Below are 20,630 nucleotides of genomic sequence, written 5' to 3'. Positions count from 1 at the left end.
AAAGGGAAGGAAGGGTCCAATATCAAGATAATTTTCTTAAATGTAAGAACATAGTATGTCTGTTTGACACTGACTCACAGTGCAGATGACTCTCATTCCATGAGACTCCATCTAATATGGCAGTAGCAGTCTTGAAACCTAACAGTGCTAAACATTACTCTTTCACACGTGTGGGTTTTTATTTTTGAATTTTAAATAATTAAGTTTTCAAAAAGTTTTAGTTTTTTTAAAAGCAGGGGTATTTATTTTCAGTATAACTGTTGCTTCGATTGTGGACTAGTAACTTTAAAACATGTTATCTTTATGTGATAGCCACGACTTCAGCATAGGCATTCTGAAAATTGAATAATATTTCTTATCTGAAAATAAAAAAAGAAGAATGAATATGAATCTCATTCCAATGACCCAGAAATGTCCTGTTGGAAGTGCACAACAAAAGCTCTTTACAGTTGGTAGACCCTGCATAGAAATAATTTAAATAAAAATATGGTGTTACTGATCTCTTAAACTTCAAGACGCAATTGATCAGAATAGTTCAGAAAAGAGGCTGAGGTGGTAGAAACTGATAATGTAAGGCCAGTAGAAAGAGATGGGGGCAGAACCAGCCGGGTGAGCAAAAAGTTCTTTGAATGGATTGTAGCAAAGACAAATTTACGAAATGGTAACTGAACAACAGACACAAAAATATAACAGCTAATTTAAGAAAAACATCAGTGATTATAAATATGCTTGAGACCTTAGGTATCAGTTCTGATAATATTTTATTGCAAGGAGTGTATCTGTATACATGTATACTGCTGGCTGAATTAGGATATAATTACTTAAGCACAGATACATACTACTTGAAGTGAGTATAGTCCTGACTTGGGTACACTGGAACTAAACTAAAAAGTTACAATTCAGTCTATATAAGATATGAATTGCTATATAAAGGTGTCTTTTCCTGTTGATTCTGTGAAGTGTGCAGTTACCTGTGAGGATAGCACCTTTGTCTTAAGTAAACCAAGCCTGGTCCTTGGATCTTTGATCCTGCTTTTCCTCTGCTCTGTACACAGAGCAGAGTGTATACTCCAAATTGTGCACACGAAGAACCCCATTAGCTCTGCTGGGTATTCTTTGAAAGGCTTTGCTGGATGGGAGCTGTGCATCTCAGTAGTTTTTTAAAACCAGACCTATAATTTTATGATAAAGTATTCACCAAAAGAGAGATTTCAGCAAAATATAAATACAAGTATATGCACATCATTATTTTGCCACTTCTGTAATTCCAACAGAACTAAAATTTTCCACATATTTTTATTTTTACAATTAGAACAAGTACAAAATGCTTTCTAAGTTGTCATTCAGTGGATGCGTCAGCTAAATCACTCCTACTACGTACTGGTTGCTTTCTCATGCAGAAGTCTAAAGTGCTTCCTTACATTGTAATTGGAATGATTGTATTTGATTTTAAAAGCACCTGTATATTTTTTACAACTGAAACACATATATCAAAACCATAAGCATTTTGAAAAATGTTCTGAATGTTAGTAAAAGGCAAAAGTCAAAAGCCCTATGAAGCCTTTCAATGGAACATTGTACACAGAATCTCCCAATGCAAATATGAGTTTGCTTTAGTATATTTGTCAAAGTAATAACAAAGTAACTAGATAATTTTATTACTGGAAGAAATATATTGAAATTGCATATAGCAAAATATTTTTTCAATATGTATGTATTTAATAATAGTGGCTGAGTATGGTATTTCTATTAAAAATAAAAAATACCTTTCTGGAAGGTTTTGTTCCTGGAAATGTTGCTTCCAGCTTTGTAGGAAATACCATAATATCACATAATTTTGGAGATTTTATTCTATCAAAGTCTGGGACAAGAAGTATGAGAACAGTTACGTCTCCAGTACTTCTGAAAGTATAATGCCTTTGTCAGAAGTCATCTCCCTTTTTATATAGAAGTATAAAATTGTTTAGCTAAAACCACAGTTGTAGGTGAACTGAAGCAGTATCAGTTTGCATGGTTTAATGTCTGTTCTTTTCAGGACTTCAAAGAAGCAACATTGCTTAGTCCAGATGATAGCCAGATCTTTCAAGCCATTGGAATAAGCTGTTATAGGTAAGATATGTAGTTTTGTTTGATGGAGAGTAGAAAAATGAAATAATTCCTGAGGTTAATATTCCTGTTCACCTTTTCATATCCAGTACACTGAGCTGGGGGAGGAGAAAATGGTAAAGAGGAATGGAAAAAAGAAAATGAGATATTTTTTGAGTTTATTTACTAGTATTAAAATCTTCTGATATCAAACAACTATGTGTTCGTGGCAGCATCAGGAGGAAATACTGGGATGATAAAACAGAACCAAGAGAAGGACTGAACAACAACGAATTAGTTAAACAGCGTTGGGTTGGTTTGTTCAGAATTAGTTAGGATATGATTTCTGTTTAAATATGCACTTTGTCCTTTAAAGAAAAGCAAAAGCCTCAATAGTCTTCCTTGCCTGATTTTTTTTTTTTTATTTAGAAATTCTGAAGTGTAGTTTCATCAAGATATGACATCTATTTAGAAAGACTAAATTAAATCTGTTAATCACTTAAAATAGATATAAGTTGAAAGAAATAAGATGTACATTTTTTTTTAGTCTACTTATCATAGAGGCACTTGGAGTTGATAGTTTGTATTTCACACAAATATCACCTATGATAAAAAGGAAATTTTAATAGCTATCTGCCTATTAGTTTAGACTAATCTATTTTATTCTACGGTTACTCTGCCATCTATCTCTGCTTAACCTTGTTGCTGCTGAGGCAGTGTGGAGGTGAACATATTCAGGATTGTAGCACCAAACCCTCTTGTGTTACTATGCCTGTACTTAGGGCATAACTGGCTCCATCTTTCACAGTGTCTAGATGTTGTGGAACTCACACAGGAATGCTGAATCCTGCTTCTGAGAATGGAGCATATGATTTTGGTGCCATATCCATATTCAACTGTCAAAAGGAGTAACTAGTAACTATATAATTCAGCTGTATAACCCATTTTAAGGTGGATTTGGGATCCATCCTGCAGTCTTTAACCTCGTGACTGCCTATCAACAGGACTGGATTGAAGCCATAATTTGTTTTTGCAACAAGTGTTGTGCTTTTAAAAAGCATTTGATTTACAACCCTTAAAGTTATTTGTTAGCAAAATACATTTAATCTTTGCTCTTTTGGTAAAGAAGTCAGGTGTGCTTCAGGTAGGCACAGTTGCCTTATATTCAAACAATATCTTATCTTTCTGTATCACCTTGGTAAAATGATTTTTTACTTTGACAAAGTTTTTGCTTTATGTGTAAAGATACTTACTAGCATTCATTGACATTTCAGGTATTTAATCCTTTTTATTCCTACTCAGTGTACCTCAGGTGCATTAAGTTTTATCTAAGGATGGAGTTCCACATTTGGCTTACTCTTAGACCAGAATGGTCTCTACTTAGAACCCTGAATATCGTCTCTTTTTACCCTGCAAGTTTTGCATAGTTTAGATAAGTTCAAGAATTGGTATTAGAAAAGACAGAGAGAAGGCTTGTACTAGAAGTAAATAATCTGTGGCTGAAACATTTGTGCTGAACAGACTAGCCAAAACCATGTTTGGTCATGACATTTGGACAACATGAATGACTGATAAAGTCTCTCCGTGTACAACTGTTGAAAAGGTGAAATCTTGGCCCAGCAAAACGTAATGAGAATTTTGCTGCTTTCTTCCTCAGGCCAAGGAGTTCAAACTGAAGTCTGCAAGGTCTTATGCTGACTACCTTCACTGTTATAACTATCAAGGAGCACACAGAGAAAGCAAAGTTAAGGGTGTGTGTCCCCCTTTCAGTCAGAATTAAATGAATTTCATTATGGGCATTATGGGGTAGTATTTGCTAATCATTCATAAATTGAGAATTTTATTTATAGAATTTTTAAACAGTAAACATTAATATCTCTATTGTTAGACTTCATGAGTTTGAAGAAGCGGTGAGATCATTTGACCGGGTTCTCAAACTAGATCCTGTTTCTGTGGATGCCTATGTTGGACGAGGAAATTCGTACATGGAAAGTAGACGTGAGGCTGGTTGTAAACAAGCACAGAAAGATTTCTTGAGAGCAATTCACCTGAATCCAAAGTGTATAAAAGCCAGAATTTGCTTAGGATACAATTTGCAGGTAACACACTAAAATTAATTGTCAATGCTATGTTTAATCAAACAAAATAACATCAATTTTATATGCATACATTTATATAATACATAAAATAATCATCATAAACATAAAATAACCCGTGTTCTTTAGAAAAGCTTTATGGCATTTTCTTTCTTTTTAGGTAAATGGATAGACCATTATTTTCTTTTCACTTTTGTGCCCAATCTTCTTGGAGTTCTGCTCTTGAATAATGGAATATCAAGTAACCTTACACTTGTTTGATTTGCATATGTGATTCTCTGATAAACTAACATTAAGAACTGGCATGTTTTGTGTGTATGAGCTGTTTACTGAAGTTAAAAACAGCCAAAGTGGTGACAAATAAGTGTAAAACAAAATCTTGTATGTCTTAATTATCCAAACCACACTGTTAGTAAATCTGCTAAAATCCCTTGGTAAAGGCCTTTATATATAATGATCTCTGGAAACTACTTGCCTACAGCGAAAATGAATTTCTATATTAGCAAAAGCATATGTGATATGACAGGATTTTGTCTAATTTCTGTCATTTAGTTACTGTGCTTTATTCTGTCCAGTTGTCTGAAATGTCTTCAGTTGTTGTGAACCTTGTTGTGAATTATTTCTTGCCAATGTAAATGTTAGTAGCCTGTGTCAGGTAGTCTCACATAGGTGACACGCAAATTTCCTTTTACAGCTTTGCCAATTCATTTAAATTCTAACTAATGCTTCCACAGTGCTTTGGGAAGTACTGTGCAAGAGAAAAGCCTGGGGTGACTACGTTGCTGAGTGGGTAGGACTAAGATGTGAGTAGGAATTAGACATCTTATGTGCAGGAGGCAGCCTGGAAAGTTCACATAGTGGCAGGTGCTTAATTTCTGAGAGGCCTAAATCTCACTAGATGCCTTCTTTTAAGCCTTATTATATCTTTTGGGGCTTAAGCATAAACACATGGAGAAGTATTTTGATGTGAGGAACTAGATGATTTGCCTTCCACCTTTGCTTAATTAATATGCATATTGGGTAGAATGTTTGTATTTTGCCTGTGGTCCCAAGTGGCCTACTTGCCCAGAATTAAGCACTTTCTTGACTGTGTGAAGTACTTCGCAAGGTACAGTATACCAGAGTTCCATTTGATCACCCAGGGGAGGTACTTCTGCTGAACAGCCTCGTGGTTTAATTCTGTTGCTGTGTGAAGTCCAATATATGTCTTCAGGTCACAAGCTCATGTATAGTACATCAAGAGTTCAATCTGGTGAGGGACATGAAGGTCAACAAGAAAGGCTTATACAAGTACATCAACAGCAAAAGGAAATTAGGGAAAATATAGGCCTGCTGCTGAATGTGACAAGGGATGTGGTGACAAAGGACATGGAGAGGTACTCAGTGCCTTCTTCACCTTGGTATTTACTGGTAGGACTGGTGTACAGGAATTCTGAGTCCCTGTGACCACTGAAAAAGTCCTGAGCAAGGAAGACTTGGTGGAGCAGGATCAGGTTAGGGAACATTTAAACAAAATGGACATACACAAGTCCATGGGACCTAATGGAATACACCCACAAGTGCTGAGGAGTTAGTCAACATCACTGTGAGGCCACTCTTGATTATCTTTGAAAGATCATAGCAAATGGTAGAGTTTCCTGAAGACTGAAAGAAAGTGAACGCCACTTCTATCTTCAAGAATGGCAAAAAGTTGGATCTGGGGAACTACAGGGAAGTCAGCCTCTCTTCAGTCCCTGGAAGGGTGATGAAACAAATAATTCTGGAAACAATTTTTAAATACATCAAGGACAACAAGCTGATTGGCAGCAGTCTATGTATGAATTTATGAAAGAGAAACTATGCTTAATCAACCTGATGCCTTCTATGATGAGATGACTAGTTTGGTGAATGAGAGGGGAGCAGTAAATATTGTTTATCTCTACTTTAGCAAGGCTTTCAGTAGTCTTTAAGGTCTTCATAGAAAACCTGGTGAAGTATGATCTAGACAAGGGAACAGTGAGATGAAATGAAAACTGGTTGAACTGTCAGGCTCAAAGGGTCATTATTAGTGCCATAAAGGACTTGGGTGTCCTGATGAACAAGCTGAAGTTCTCAGTGATGTGCCCTTGCAGTAAAGAAGGCCAATGATACCCTGGGCTATTTTAGGAGCAGCATTGCCAGAAGGTCAAGGATCCTTCTCTTCTACTCAGTACTGGTGAGGCCACATCTGGAGTACTGTGTTTTGTGCTCTCCAATACAAGAGACATAAACATACTGCAGAGAGTCCAGTGAAAATGATTAGGGGCTTGAAGCATCTGTCATACAAGGAAAAGGGAAACAGAGATGAAGGCTTATGGGGGAATCTTATAAATAAGTATAAATATCTGATGAAGGAGTATAAATAAAGTGGAGCCAGGCTCTTAATGGTGCCTAGTGACAGGACAGGAGGCAACGAGCATAAACCGAAATATAGAAAATTCCATTTAAACATCAGAAAACTTTTTTTTTTACTGTGAGGGTGATCAGACACTGGAAGAGATTGTGCACAGAGGTTGTAGAGTCATCCTTTTGAAGATATTAAAAATGTAACTGTACATGGTCCTGGGCAACCTGGTCCAGCTGACCCTGTTTTGAACAGGGGGTTGGCCTTGATCTCCAGAGATCCCTTCCAAACTCAACCATTCTGTGATTCTATGATGTAGAAGAGGTAATACTTGCTGTTAAAACAGATGTGACAGCTACATCACATAGTTGAAAAGACAATGAGTACTGCATAATCAAGATATTTCAAAATTAACAAGATCTTTGAATTAATTTTTTCTGTAATTTAGTTAACTGTGTGTGTAAATACAAGTATGCTTCTGTTCTCTACTGTTATTTAAGTTGGAACCATTAGTATGTCTGGCATTTCTTATGTTTCTTATTGCGGACACATTACAATTCATTTTAGGCCCTTGGAAAGCTTCAGAGAGCATGGAGCCAATTTACAGTTGCCATTTGCATTGATCCAAAATGCCATGTTGCATATGATGGACGAGCTTCAGTCTGTCTTCAAATGGGTGAAACTTTTGCTGCATTTCAAGACACAAATGCTGCACTAAAGGTAGATGTTAACTTAAATGAAAACAAATGTTAACTTTTTGAAAATCAATCTGTGGCTATGAAGCCAGCCAATACTGTACATTAGTAGTTGCTAATTTGTATTAGAAGGTACAATTAGATTTTTTGAAGTAAATGTATTTTTGAAAACCAGAATAAATTGCTGTAGAAGTGTAAATTTTCCCTGAGTAAGAATGCATCTACATTTTTCTTTCAGCTCACTACTACTGCTCCACTGCTAACAAATCGGGGTGTCATCAATCAGTTAATGGGATATCTACCCTGTGCCATGAAGGACTATCAACAAGCAATTTCTGTTGATCCAAACTATGCATTAGCCTATTTCAATGCAGCAAATATCTACTTCCATAACCGACAGTTTTCACAAGTAAGTTTACAATCTGTCTTTATACTGTCTTCAGAACTTTTTTCCTCGAATAAATACTGTTGGGATAAAGCTGTCTTTAACTGTAACTAATATGAAGCTTTCTTACATTGAATTTCATGGGCCTTTAACAGGAGATGAATTAATCTGTAGTAATTAATAATAAATACTTGCCCTACTACTATGAATTTTATCATTGATATGAATGAACTAAAATTCATGAAAGCTAGTATACCCATCACAAAAATTTGTAAATAAATGACACCAAAATCCCACTGATGTTCAGTAACTTCCTGCTCAGCCTAACTCCCATTAAATAACTTGCACAGATTCACTGTAGCACCATGACAAGGAGAATGAAAAGAATCTCCTGCTAATGAAATTTAATCAAGAAGTCAGATCTTCCTCCCAATACCACAGTAACTTTGGAGTTTAAAATCACCTAATTCTGCTTAAATACAGTGGGTATCTTCAAATAGAGAAGAGTTGGGTACTGAAATCCCTCTTATGAGAGAATTTGAAATCTGCTTGAAGGCAAGGCCCCTGCAGTGATTTTTTTCTTTGGTCTTCTAGTCGTATTTCCTGGGCATAGGCTCAGGCTTTTATTTGATCAGAGCTTTGTGGTCCAGCAGCTGTGGAAACCAAGAATCAGCATGGATACTTCAACACATTTCATCTACTTGAATTAATTCTCTCCTAGAGTTGCAGCTGTAAACACTTCAGCTTGCAATTCACTTATTAAGGAATTCATCATGTATAGTGTACAGGCTTGGCATAAGATTTTAAATCTAGATTGTACTTCATACAGCACAAGAAATAGATCATGTAAGAAAAAAAATTCATGTTCTTGTATGTTCCTCTGAGTTAGTTTCCTTGTTGCTCTTCAGCCTTAGTTAGACTTGGATCAGAAATTCCTTAGGAGTCCAAGATCAGTGCCCTGCATATGGCTGCTTCTATGATCGTGTAATCTCTTTTCTTATGCATCTGGTATCATTCTTCCATGACCAGTCTTGCATAGGCTGTTCTTCTTATTTACTGTGTTTCTGTGACTGTATCACAGAGGCTGTCTAATTATGAAGTAAGAAGTTCAGGAATAGGTGTTGCATTATAAGGTATTTTTTATGTTAATTCAAATTGGCCTTAGTGTGTAGCTTATTTCTTCTCCTATAATTACAATCCAGCATAAACAGCTGTTATTGTTCAAAAGTCTGTCTGGGTGGTGTCTGGGTGGTGATTGTGGATAAACATGCTAGTGCTGTGTGTCTCTCTTCTGCGCACAAAGAACACTGAACAGAAGGAGTAAAGACTTAAGAAAGCTAGTGGCTTAAAGAAACAAACTGGAATTTACAAATTGTACGTAAGCCACTTTCTCAAATTTTAAGTGTACCCTGTCTCCAATTCATGTGTTTTGTAGGCCTATTGCTACTATTCCAAGGTATTACAACTTGACCCAAGAAATGAATCTGCTGTTATGAATCGTGCTATTACAAATACATTACTAAACAATATTGAAGAAGCAAAAGAAGACTTTGAGAAGGCAATTTGTCTCTGCCCATTCTCTGCAGTAGTGTATTTTAACAGGGCAAATTTCTATAACGGATTGAAGCAATATGAACTAGCAGAAAAAGACATTTCAACAGGTAATCTTTATTTGCCTGTCATGATATGTTTGGTGTAGTATACTAACAATTATGATGACAATTATGGTATAGAATGGAAGGATATAGGCACTCTATCCCTGGAAACATTCAAGACCAGGTTGGATGGGGCTCTGAGCAACCTAATCTAGTTAGCGGTGTCCCTGCTCACTGCAGAGGAGTTGGACTAGATGATCTCTAGGGGTCCCTTCCAACCCAAAACATTCCATGATTCTATGATTTAAGAAGGACAGGCAGGGGAGATGAGGAGGGGGTTGTTGCCTTCTACGTCAATGACCAGCTGGAGTCCATGGAACTCTGCCTGGGGATAGACAAGGAGCTGACTGAGAGCTTATAGGTCAGGATTAAAGGGAGGGTAGGGACAGGTGACTTTATAGTGGGGGTCTGCTACAGGCCACCCAGTCAGGAAGACTGAGCAGATGAGGCCCTCTAGACAGATAGGAGCAGCCTCATGTTCACAAGCCTGGTCCTCATAGGGCACTTCAACTGCCCCGTTACCTGATGGAGGGACAAGCAATCCATAAGGTTCCTGGAATGCATTAATGATAATTCCCTTCCCCAAGTGATAGCGGAGCCAACAGGGAGAGGTGCTATGCTGCACCTTGTTCTCACAAACAAGAAGGGGCTGGTGGGGAATGTGAAGCTCAAGGGCAGCCTTGGCTGCAGTGACAATGAAGTGGTGGAGTTCAAGATCCTTAGGGCACCAAGGAGGGCGCACAGCAAGCTCACTACCCTGGACTTCAGTAGAGTGGACTTTGGCCTCTTCAGAGATCTGCTTGGTAGAGTACCATGGGATAAAGCCGTGGAGGGAAGACCTGCCCAAGAAAGCTGGTTAATATTCATGGATCACCTCCTCCAAGCTCAGGAGCAATGCATCCCAGAAAAGAGGAAGCTAGGCAAAAATGATAGCAGGCCTGCATGAATGAACAAGGAGCTCCTAGACCAAATCAAACACAAGAAGGAAGCCTACAGAGGGTGGAATCAAGGAAGGACAGGTAGCCTGGGAGGAATACAGAGAAATTTTCTGAGCAGCCAGGGAGCAGGTTAGGAAAGCTAAAGCCCTGACAGAATTGAATCTGGCCAGGGACATCAAGGGCAAAAAGAAAAGCTTCTATAGGTATGTCAGTGATAAAAGGAAGACTAGGGAAGATGTGGGCCCTCTCTGGAAGGAAACACAAGACCTTGTTACCTGGGATACAGTGAAGGCTGAGGTACTCAATGACTTTTTTGCCTCAGTCTTCACCAGCAAGTACTCAAGCCACATCACTCAAGTTGCAGAAGGAAAAGGCAGGGACTGGGAGAATGAAGAAGTGCCCACTGTAGGAGAAGATCAGGTTTGAGACTGTCTAGAGGAACCTGAAGGTGCACAAGTCCATGGGACCTGATGAAATGCATCTGTGGGTCCTGAGGGAACTGGCAGATGAAGTTGCTAAGCCACTATCCATCATATTTGAGAAGTCGTGGCAGTCTTCTGGGAAAAACTACAGGCCAGTCAGTCTCACCCATGTACCCAGCAAGAGAATGGAGCAGATAGATCCTCCTGGAAACTATGCTAAGGCACATGGAAAATAAGGAGAGATTGATGACACCCAACACAGCTTCACTAAGGGCGAATCATACCTGACAAATTTGGTGGCCTTCTACAATGGGGTGACAGCGTTGGTGGGTTAAGGGAAGAGCAACCGATGTCATCTACCTGGACTGGTGCAAAGCATTTGACACTGTCCCACATGATATCCTTGTATCTAAATTGGAGAGACATGGATTTGACAGATGGAACACTTGGTGGATAAGGAATTGGCTGGATGGTCGCACTCAAAGTGTGGTCAATGGCTTGATGTCCAAGCGGAGACCAGTGGCGAGTGGTGCTCCTCAGGGGTCAGTATTGGGACTGGCGCTATTTAACTGTGCTGGTTTTGGCTGGGATAGAGTTCATTTTCTTTATAGAAGCTAGCACAGTGCTGTGTTTTGGATTCAGTACTACAAGAGTGTTGATAACACACTGATGTTTTTAGTTGTTGCCAAGTAGTGCTCAGACTACTCAAGGACTCTTTGATCTTCTCCTGCTCGGCCAGGTGCATAACAAGCTGGGAGGGAGCACAGCCAGGACAGCTGACCCAAACTGACCAAAGAGCTATTCCATACTATATAATGTCATGCTTGGGGGGAGTTGGTCAGTCGGTAGGTTGCGGGGAGACTGATCGTGGCTTGGGGAGTGATCGCGGCTCGGGACGGGCTGGGCATCAGTTGGCAGGTGGTGAGCAATTGCGTTGTGCATCGTTCATTTTGTATATTCTGTATATTCTGTTACCATTCTCATTATTACTATTATTATTATTTTCTCTTATTAAACTGTCTTTATCTCAACCCTTGGCTCTAACCTTTTGTTTTTTCCTTCCTGATTCTCTCCCCCATCCCACTGAGGGAGGGGAGGAGTGAGTGAGCGGCTGCGTGGTGCTGAGTTGCCAGCCGGGTTAAACCACAACATTAACATATCTGGTAACATGGACAGTGGGACTGAATGCACCCTCAGCAAGTTTGCTGACGACAGCAAGCTGTGTGGTGCAGTTGACATGCTGGAGAGAAGGGATGCCATCCAGAGGGACCTTGACAGGCTTGAGAGGTGGGCCCATGCAAACCTCATGAAGTTCAACAAGGCCAAGTTGCAAGGTCCTGCAGCTGGGTTGGGGCAATCTGAAGCACAAATACAGGCTGGGTGGAGAATGGATTGAGAGCAGCCCTGAGGAGAAGGACCCTGGAGTGTTGGTTGATGAGAAGCTCAATGTGACCCGACAATGTGTGCTTGCAGCCCAGAAAGCCAACCGTGTCCTGGGCTGCATCAAAAGAAGTGTGACCAGCAGGTCAAGGGAGGTGACTTTCCCCCTCTACTCCGCTCTCATGAGACCCCACCTGGAGTACTGAGTTCAGCTCTGGAGTCCCCAACATAAGAAGGACATGGACCAGTTGGAGCAGGTCCAGAGGAGGGCCACAAAGATGATCAGAGGGCTGTGGAGCACCTCTTCTGTGAAGACAGGCAGAGAGAGTTGGGGTTGTTCAGCCTGGAGAAGAGAAGGCTTTGGGGAGACCTTGTGGCAGCCTTCCAGTACCTGAAGGGGGCCTACAAGAAAGCTGGACGGGGACTTTTTACAAGGGCGTGTAGTGATGGGACAATGGGTAATGGCTTTGAACAGAAAGAGGGTAGATCTAGATTAGATATAAGGAAGAAATTGTTCATTATGAGGGTGGTGAAGCACAGGAACAGGTTGCCCAGGGAAATTGTGGATGCCTCGTCCCTGGAAGTGTTGAAGGCCAGGTTGGATGGGGCTTTGAGCAACTAGTGTCTAGTGGAAGGTGTCCCTGCCCATGGCAGGGAAGTAGGAACTAGGTGACCTTTGAGGTCCCTTCCAACCCAAAACATTCTATGATTCTATGATAACAAATTACTTGGCTGTATTTCATGATTCAGAAAGTATGTGTGTATTTTTGCTAGTATATTTTCTACCTGATTTGATCAGCTATTATGATGTGATTAAAAAGAGAAGATAAACTGTTTCATATAATGTGTGTCATTAGCAGCTGAACAGTCCCATTCTAAATTAAATTGTGTCAAGAATCTATGGGAAAATACTACACTTACCAAGTCTGAAAAAATTGAGTTTTTGTGTGTGTGTATATGAATTGAGATATCTAGGTGCCTAAAAATGTCATTCAGGTAGCTTATTTTGTATATAAACATGAAATTTAATGAATGAGTTGTTTGTAGAACAAGCTTTGAAACAGTATTTGGCTTTCCTAAGCTTCTCTGTTGGGAATAGACATGGCCCATAGAGAAGAGGAACTCTATCAAACTTTCATCTTGATCTTAGTAAAAAACCAAACATTTTGTTCAGGTTCCAAAAAGCTGAGCTATATTACTCCATTGCTGCTTTTGTCGTTGCTCCTAACATGAGATTCAGCAACTCTGGATGCACAGGAAAGCGTCTTGCAGTAACTAAAACTATGTTTAGTTTGTATTAATTTTATTGAAACAAAATTTAGAAGTCTGACTTTGATTTAACAACACTTGACTGTACTGGTAATGATCTTTCCTGAAAGGATAATTCTCTTTGGTGTTTTTTTCTTTTATTTAAAAGAAATTAGTTTGCTTTTACAGTGGAATTTGTCAAAATGGTGCTTTTACTTCGTGGCTCTCATGACTAATGTTTTCATAGTGTTAGATGGTAGAAAATTGACTAGACCAGGGAGCTGAGTGGCTTTTTTCCAAAAATTTTCTCTCTAAAGCAGAATTTTAAAACAACAGATTAAGCTTTCCAATAAGCACCTAAATACTTTTTATACAATGGAGAAACTGAATAAGATATTGGGCTCACTGCCATGTTCCAGAAGTTGAATGGTGGTAAGATTTTGGTTGTGTTTCAGAGGAAAGCACAGTTTCTGCTGTCGGGGCAAAATTAAAGTGGGATTCATCAATGGCATCAAAAAGAGAAAAAAAAATCCAAATAACAAAGTTGCCTACCTCTTGTTTTAAAGTTAATGTATATAATGTGTTTTATCTTGTGAAAATATGTCTGTAGAAGAATTTGAGCACTGACGAAACTTTTTGGATGATGCCTCTCTTTATAATCATGTGATAATGTTAAAAAAAAAAAAGTCTAACATTCTATTTCTCATTTTTACAGCATTGTCAATTCGGCCTAATGATGCCTTGATGTATAAATTTAGAGCTGATATTCGTGGTAAATTGGGTTTCCATAAGGAGGCTGTAGAAGACTACAAACAAGCAATCAGCATTCAAGAACAGACTGATTCCATGTGAAAAGATACCAGTTCTCATACCACTTGGGTTCTATTTACAGATTTCTCAGACCTCTAAAAAAGTCCAGCCAGCAAGAAAAATACATAACTTATCTTCATTTTTATATATTCTACACACATTTTATTCTCCTGAATAATATAATTAACCTGATTATCCCAAACTAGCCAGAGTTATTTAAGACTATAATACCATATTTAATTTTTGAGTTATAAACTGTTCTTTATTTATTAGTGTCAAGAGATAATTTATTGTGTTGTGTGCAAAATGTAGGACAGAGAAGAAGAATTTATAGGCAAAAGACCTCAACCATATTGGTTATAGAAGGATAAAACACTATATTCCTCCTTCCCCCAAAATATAAATGCTTAAGTGATGCTAATTGTATGTTGCCTGGACCATCTGGGAAATAAAAATTCTAAGATGGCTACCAGATGCTTGTGACTGCTAACTAGGTCTCGCTTTCTTCCTGATTTTCCTTCCATACCTCATCATAAGATTTCCTATTCCCTGTCACATGGTGGAAGAAAGCTGTTGTGCAAGGTCTATCTGTTGCAGTGTGTGAGAACTGCTCTGAGAACTGAAATTTGAGAAGGAGATGATTCAGTTTATGAGTAAAAAGCTGAGGTTATTTGCTTCTGCATAAATATATTACACTGTGCCAGCTTGAAGAGGCAGGTAAAAATGCATAAATAATCGATCATAGCTTTGTGTTCTAAGATGTAAGAAATGGGCTTAAGAAAAGGCTCTCACCTAAACATGCAGACTGAAATGTGAATCTATGTGACCAAAACTTAAAAATTGTCAGACCCTACCCATATACTAAAGCAAACCCCTAAGTGTGGTGTAGTATGGTGAAGATAGCAAATGGAAGAAGCAAGACAGATGTCTTTGTCTCAGAAAAGAGAAAAAGAAGGAAAATTGAGGTCTTATTCAGCATGCAAGCAGTCCTGTAGTTTCGGGCAGTGGAAAGATTTCTAAAGGCACAAATGGCACTTCAGTGCATAATCCCAGTGGTACAGAAATTCTATGTGTAATTTCAATTTAGGCTTAGATGTAAAATGTTATCAATTTTCCTCTTGGAAAAGGGAAAAAGGTAAAGGTGAGAGGGACCTTCACAAAACAATAGACCTAACACACACTGATATGGGCCTGTAACTAGGTAATGTTCTGTATGTGGAATAATCCCTAGATAGTAGAGAATAATCCAGAATAAAATAAAAATTAAATAATACAATTTATATAAAATTAGTGTTAGAGTTACATTGGTCCATTTAAATTTATAACTGATATTTTTTGGTACTCCTACAGTTAAGTGATTTTTTTCGTTCAGATAAAAGTAAAAGTCATTGCTTTGTCTCAAAGAATTGCACCTTTTTTCCTTGAGTACTTAACACGTTGCTATATGCTATTTCTGTAAAAATGTCTGTTCTTGCATACCTATGCAGTATATATTTAGCCAATGTGATAGACAGTGACTGGAATCCTAGCTTTCTTCTGCTATCTAAATTTTTGCATTTGTCATATCACATTGCATCATAAAAATTCCTATGCTTGTGACCTTATATTTGGGTTGAAAAAAAAATTACTGTGGAAAGGAAACTGAGTATCACAGCTAAGAGCAGTAAACTCAGTAAAACATTTGACTCCACCCCTATTATCCTTGACTGTCCTCTTATCTTGTTATTAAATACCAAGCATGATGAGACTTTGCACTTGCAAGACCTGTGGTGATAAGGTTGTCTGGAACAGATACATCATAGTTAACATGTATAGAAGTTAAAACAAGTTCAAAAAATTCTGTATTTAATTTTTTATTAACTAGTAGTGTCTCTGATATTTAAAAATGAATGTTTATAAATATAAAGAATAAATAAAAATATTTATAGATATTGTAGGATGTTGCATATTAATTTTTTTCTATTATTATACATTAGAGCTTTACTTACTAGAAATCTATTTGGAATGACAGTTTTTCTTATAATTAAATTAAAATATGTGACCATGGAGGATCAAAAAACAATTTCTGCTTTTACATTCTCCAGTAATTTGAAACATGAACTGCTAGTAATAGCTTTTAGCAGTATTAGTCTTACCACACTGCAATAAAAAAAATAATCTGGTAGATGGCAACACACAACCGGGAGAAATTCTTTGTGACTTACAGAATTCAAGACTCAGAATAACTGTGTCAGGTCTGATTAGACCTTGTAGCTACATGTTTTTGTGCCTTTAATGTTGACTGTTATGTTACTAAAGCTAAGGTTGTGAAGTCCAAGGTGATTGAATAATTATTTACTGCTTTTCCTCTCTTGTTCTGTTTTCTTATGTACCTTATTTATTTTTGCAGTATCATCACCTACCCAAGTGGATTAAGTGTAATGTACAAAGTATAAATATATATCTGTATTTCCATGCATTATTATCATGGTGGTTGATGCAAATTGTGGAATTATTTACCTGGTTTCCTGTATGCACACAAAGTTGAGGTTTGCTTGCAAGATGGTGTTGGTGGTATTTTTGTTCCCCCTCTCCTTCTCCACATGCCTCTCAGTGCTCTTTTTTATTATCTGAAGAATTGTTTATTGATGAAATTGCTAAATTATGCATGATTCCATGGCCTTTTCCTTTCTTTGACCTCATGAATTACCTTCCGATGGATTGTGAGATAGTGGTACCCTCATCATGTATAGTGCATCATCAAACTTAAATCAGAATGAAGAGAGGTCAAACCTTTCCCTTGGATCCTTTCCTTGTGATATTCGCTGTAGATTTTATTTACTTTAACCTCTCTTGAACTTCAAACAATGGACACTTAAAAGATTGTTACCTTCGCATCTAAAAACTGAAAATAGATGCAATCAGTTATGACTCACTATTGATAGAGTGACTTGACTTAAGAAATATGGGCTATTGTAATCTCTCTTCTGCTTGTAATTTTTTTATTCTGGATGGTGTAGATCTATTTTTTTTAACCCTTAAAAGCTGAATATTTATTTATTCTATGGTTGGCTGCATGGAGTTAAATTTTTAGAGCTTTTCATCTATAACACAATGCTTAGGAAATTGTATTTCCAATTTTATCATTTAGCATCACTCTCATTCACAATTCAGGGCCCATGTTAGATGCTTTTTAAAGAAAATGGGAAGTGGATGGAGAATTTATTTGCACAATAGAACATGAAAATTTCAGGCTGCATGATCAAAACTTATTGCATTCTTTGGAAAATAGATTATCAGCCTCTTTTTTCTTCAAATCTTTCTTTTAAGTTTCCTTTCTGACCTAAAAGAAATTTTATATTTCCTGAAGGGTTTTAGTTGAAATATTTTGTATAACAACACTTCTTTAATGTATTTTTTTTTCAAAAAGGTTAATAGAGTAATTAGTGACTCTAAGAATCACTGTTCCACTAATGAATTGCAATTGTATTTTGCAGGCTGAACAGCAGCACTTCAACTTCCCTGTTGGTAAGGACTATGGCAGATTTGCGGCATTATGAATTTTGCGCAGCCCAGTATGGGACAGGTGTTAAACTCTGAGGTTACTTCCATTGATAACAATAGATCCAGTAAGTTTTCATACTGGGGATTATCAGATTGTGCTTCACAAACACAGTTTAAGAGAAGGTCGTGTCCCTTACTATGTGATGCTATTGGATTTAAATTCTGATAATCTGAGCTTTGTTTTTTCTGCATTTATTTCCTTTCTTTCTCTTTTTCTAGGAAATCCTTTTGATAGACTGTAGTTAAAAAAGAGTTACTAAGGAACCATTCAGGTTTTTTCCTCCCTCTTTAAAATACTGATAATACATACATCACTGGGAAACAGGTAATACTGTTTGATTAATGGAGAATGAAGTTAGATAACTCATTATAAAAAAAGGACCCAAGCTAATATTTCCATTTGAAGCCCAATAAGGGAACAGGAAGTTAGGAATAATCTTTCACAGAACAGTAAGTTACATACATGCATTTATCAACTTGAATGTTAAAGCATTTTCTTTCAATGTTTTATAATTTAGACTTTTTGCATGGGATACACCACCAAAACAATGATGAAGTGGATCTTTTGTTACCTCCACTGAAGAGCAAAGGAAAGTGGTACTTTTTGAAACAAAGTGGGAAACTAGTTTATTTATAGGTGTGGGGAAGTCATTTTGGTTTTTGCAGTTGTTTTGCAGCAGAGCTTTGCCTAAAGTTATTGATGGGGCCTTAGTTTTTATCAGACTAGATCTACTTTATTTACAACTCAAGTCAGGAAAACATTTGCATAGCAGTAGTATATCTCTGGTTTAATAATCTAGCCTCGAAGGGACTGTGACAGTCAGTGGCAGTGAGGTGGGTAGCCCATGAGAGAAAAATAAGGGCTCAAATTTTGCAGTTTGTTATTTTACAAGTTGTAAATGACAAATGTCATTGATTTTTCCATGTCTTCAAGATCTTCATCTTTGTAAAATAAGGAGATAAAATTTACTTTAAAATAATCTTTTAAAATCACTGCTGAAAAACATGTAGGTTCACCTTGGAGTTAGCACAAACCAGATGTACATAGCTGTTTGTAGCTTACAGAGAAGGACAATCACAAAGAAAATTGGCATTAAAGTGACAAACTGAAAACTTCAATGGCAGTAAATAAACCGGAACAAAAGCAAATGAAAAAGTTGTGTTCTCAGCTGATCTCCAGTGTCAGCTGCTCTTCTGAGTTTCAGATAGTTCGGGTGTACGGGTGGGGCTGTTTTTAACTGAGAAGCAGGGCCTGGGGACAGGATACCTGACAGAAAAATACAAGTCCTTACCAACTGGCCACATATACCAGAAATGTAGTCAATTTGGAAAATAAATTTGTAGCTGGTGCTGAAGACTGTGTGGCTGAGATAGCAGACGGGCAAAATTGGTGCACGAGATTGCTGTAACAGCAAAAGTGAAAAATGTGTGAAAGTGAACCAAACTCTGCACTGTTCTCATAGAAAACAAGCCTTGCCAGAAAGATGCTACTCTTTAGAAGAAAACCTAGGGTTTTTAAAAGATAATTTGGGAAACCTCTTTGTCAAAATGTAATGAATGCAAGCGGTCTATCATTATATCTGAGCCTGTAGTGTTTTCAGCTTACTTTTCTTGGGCCTGAAAGAATGCAGTAAATGATAACACACTGCTGGCTTTGTTCACTTAAGTGGGGGAAAACTGGCAACTGTATTGCATAGCAAAGGATAATCTTATGGCTGCTGCTATGGGATTCTCACTAGACAGTAGTTTTAGAGCAAAGCAATCAGGTTTTAGTCTTGCCTTTCCAGGTGTGCATATGAAAGATAATTTTCTTTTTTAGTGGTTAGGGAGATGAATCAAATCTTAGTTTCTGTATTATTTCTATTTCAACACTTTTCCCCTGAGAAACATCTCAGAAACGTATTTTGTTTTGAAGACTGTGCCAAATAATAGCAGATTTGTCGTGTTCAACAAATTAAAACAAATGCAATGCACCCTACTGGAAGGGAATAAGAAAACTATGGGTAACTTGCTTCTAATTTCCATGAGAAATATGCCAATTTTTTCACATTATTTATACATATGCTATACCTGTACCACATTTTATAAGGCTGAGCCCAAACCAGGTTCCATCTCAACCTTAACCCTGCCTGAACTTTGTATGAGCACACTGTGAGAAGTAGGATGCAGGACTGGTATAATGCCTGCATGCTGCTATATTGACATTACTGAGCAGAGGCTGCCTATAACTCAACACAGAAGATGCTTCTTACTAGGGGGGACACTGATGGTCGAGTTTTTGTAACACTGTTATGTAACTGTACTGTTATGTTTGTAACACTGTTGTGTACCATTGCCACAAGGGCAGATGGAACACAGATGGTCTAGGTGAGCCCTTTGGTGAGCCGTGGTATACCTGGGCTGTCTACTATCCTTAAGGTAAGGGCATCCCTGGGTAGAAAGAATATTACCTCAAGTTACCTGTTATGTCTTCCATCTCAACCCAAGCCTCAAGGGAGTGCTTGAGCAGATTGATTCTGGATTTGAGTTGGCAACAGACCAAACCCTGAAAACCAATATAGATGCAATCTGAGCCATTTTGTGGGAGATCAGGAAAAGAAATATACTGGAATAAATGTGCTTGCAAAATGTGCTCTGAAAAAGTCTGTGTGAATAAAGATGATGTTTTAAGTAACCTTATTCAAAATACAACTCTCACAAAACATGACTTTAAGTAAGACCACCAGAAGATGGCAGTCTGCAATCTTGAGTCAGATAGCAGATTTTGATAGCAGATTTATCAGAGCCTCTGGCTCTGGTAACTGTTGTGAGGAGTTATTATGGTATGCTGATGTTTTCTAATGCCTCTGGTTTAATTGACAGTATTGTTTCTCTCACTTCCTTTTTGATATGCTATATACAGTTCTTTTATAATAAAATGATAACTGAGATTATCACACCTCACCAGCACTTGTGTAACATAAAACTGTAATATTGTAACAAACATACATGTATATGAACATGTGCACGAG

General features: G+C 37.7%; 1 protein-coding gene across 1 annotated transcript in view; it reads left to right on the top strand.

The window, feature by feature from the left end:
• TTC6 (tetratricopeptide repeat domain 6) overlaps positions 1-14,118 on the top strand; it is a 64,672-nt gene extending 50,554 nt beyond the window's left edge. The window contains exons 24-29 of the mRNA XM_009646617.2: positions 2,036-2,109; positions 3,974-4,184; positions 7,111-7,263; positions 7,477-7,647; positions 9,059-9,284; positions 13,982-14,118. Of these exons, the coding sequence (XP_009644912.2) occupies positions 2,036-2,109; positions 3,974-4,184; positions 7,111-7,263; positions 7,477-7,647; positions 9,059-9,284; positions 13,982-14,118 (972 nt within the window). The remainder of the gene's footprint in view (positions 1-2,035; positions 2,110-3,973; positions 4,185-7,110; positions 7,264-7,476; positions 7,648-9,058; positions 9,285-13,981) is intronic.
• Positions 14,119-20,630: the final 6,512 nt, after the last annotated feature.

This window comes from Egretta garzetta, unplaced genomic scaffold (assembly GCF_000687185.1).
Source record: "Egretta garzetta isolate BGI_Z169 unplaced genomic scaffold, ASM68718v1 scaffold79, whole genome shotgun sequence".
Lineage (NCBI taxonomy): Eukaryota > Metazoa > Chordata > Aves > Pelecaniformes > Ardeidae > Egretta > Egretta garzetta.
The sequence above is the reverse complement of the archived record's forward strand: the minus strand, read 5'-3'. Positions and strand labels throughout refer to the sequence as shown.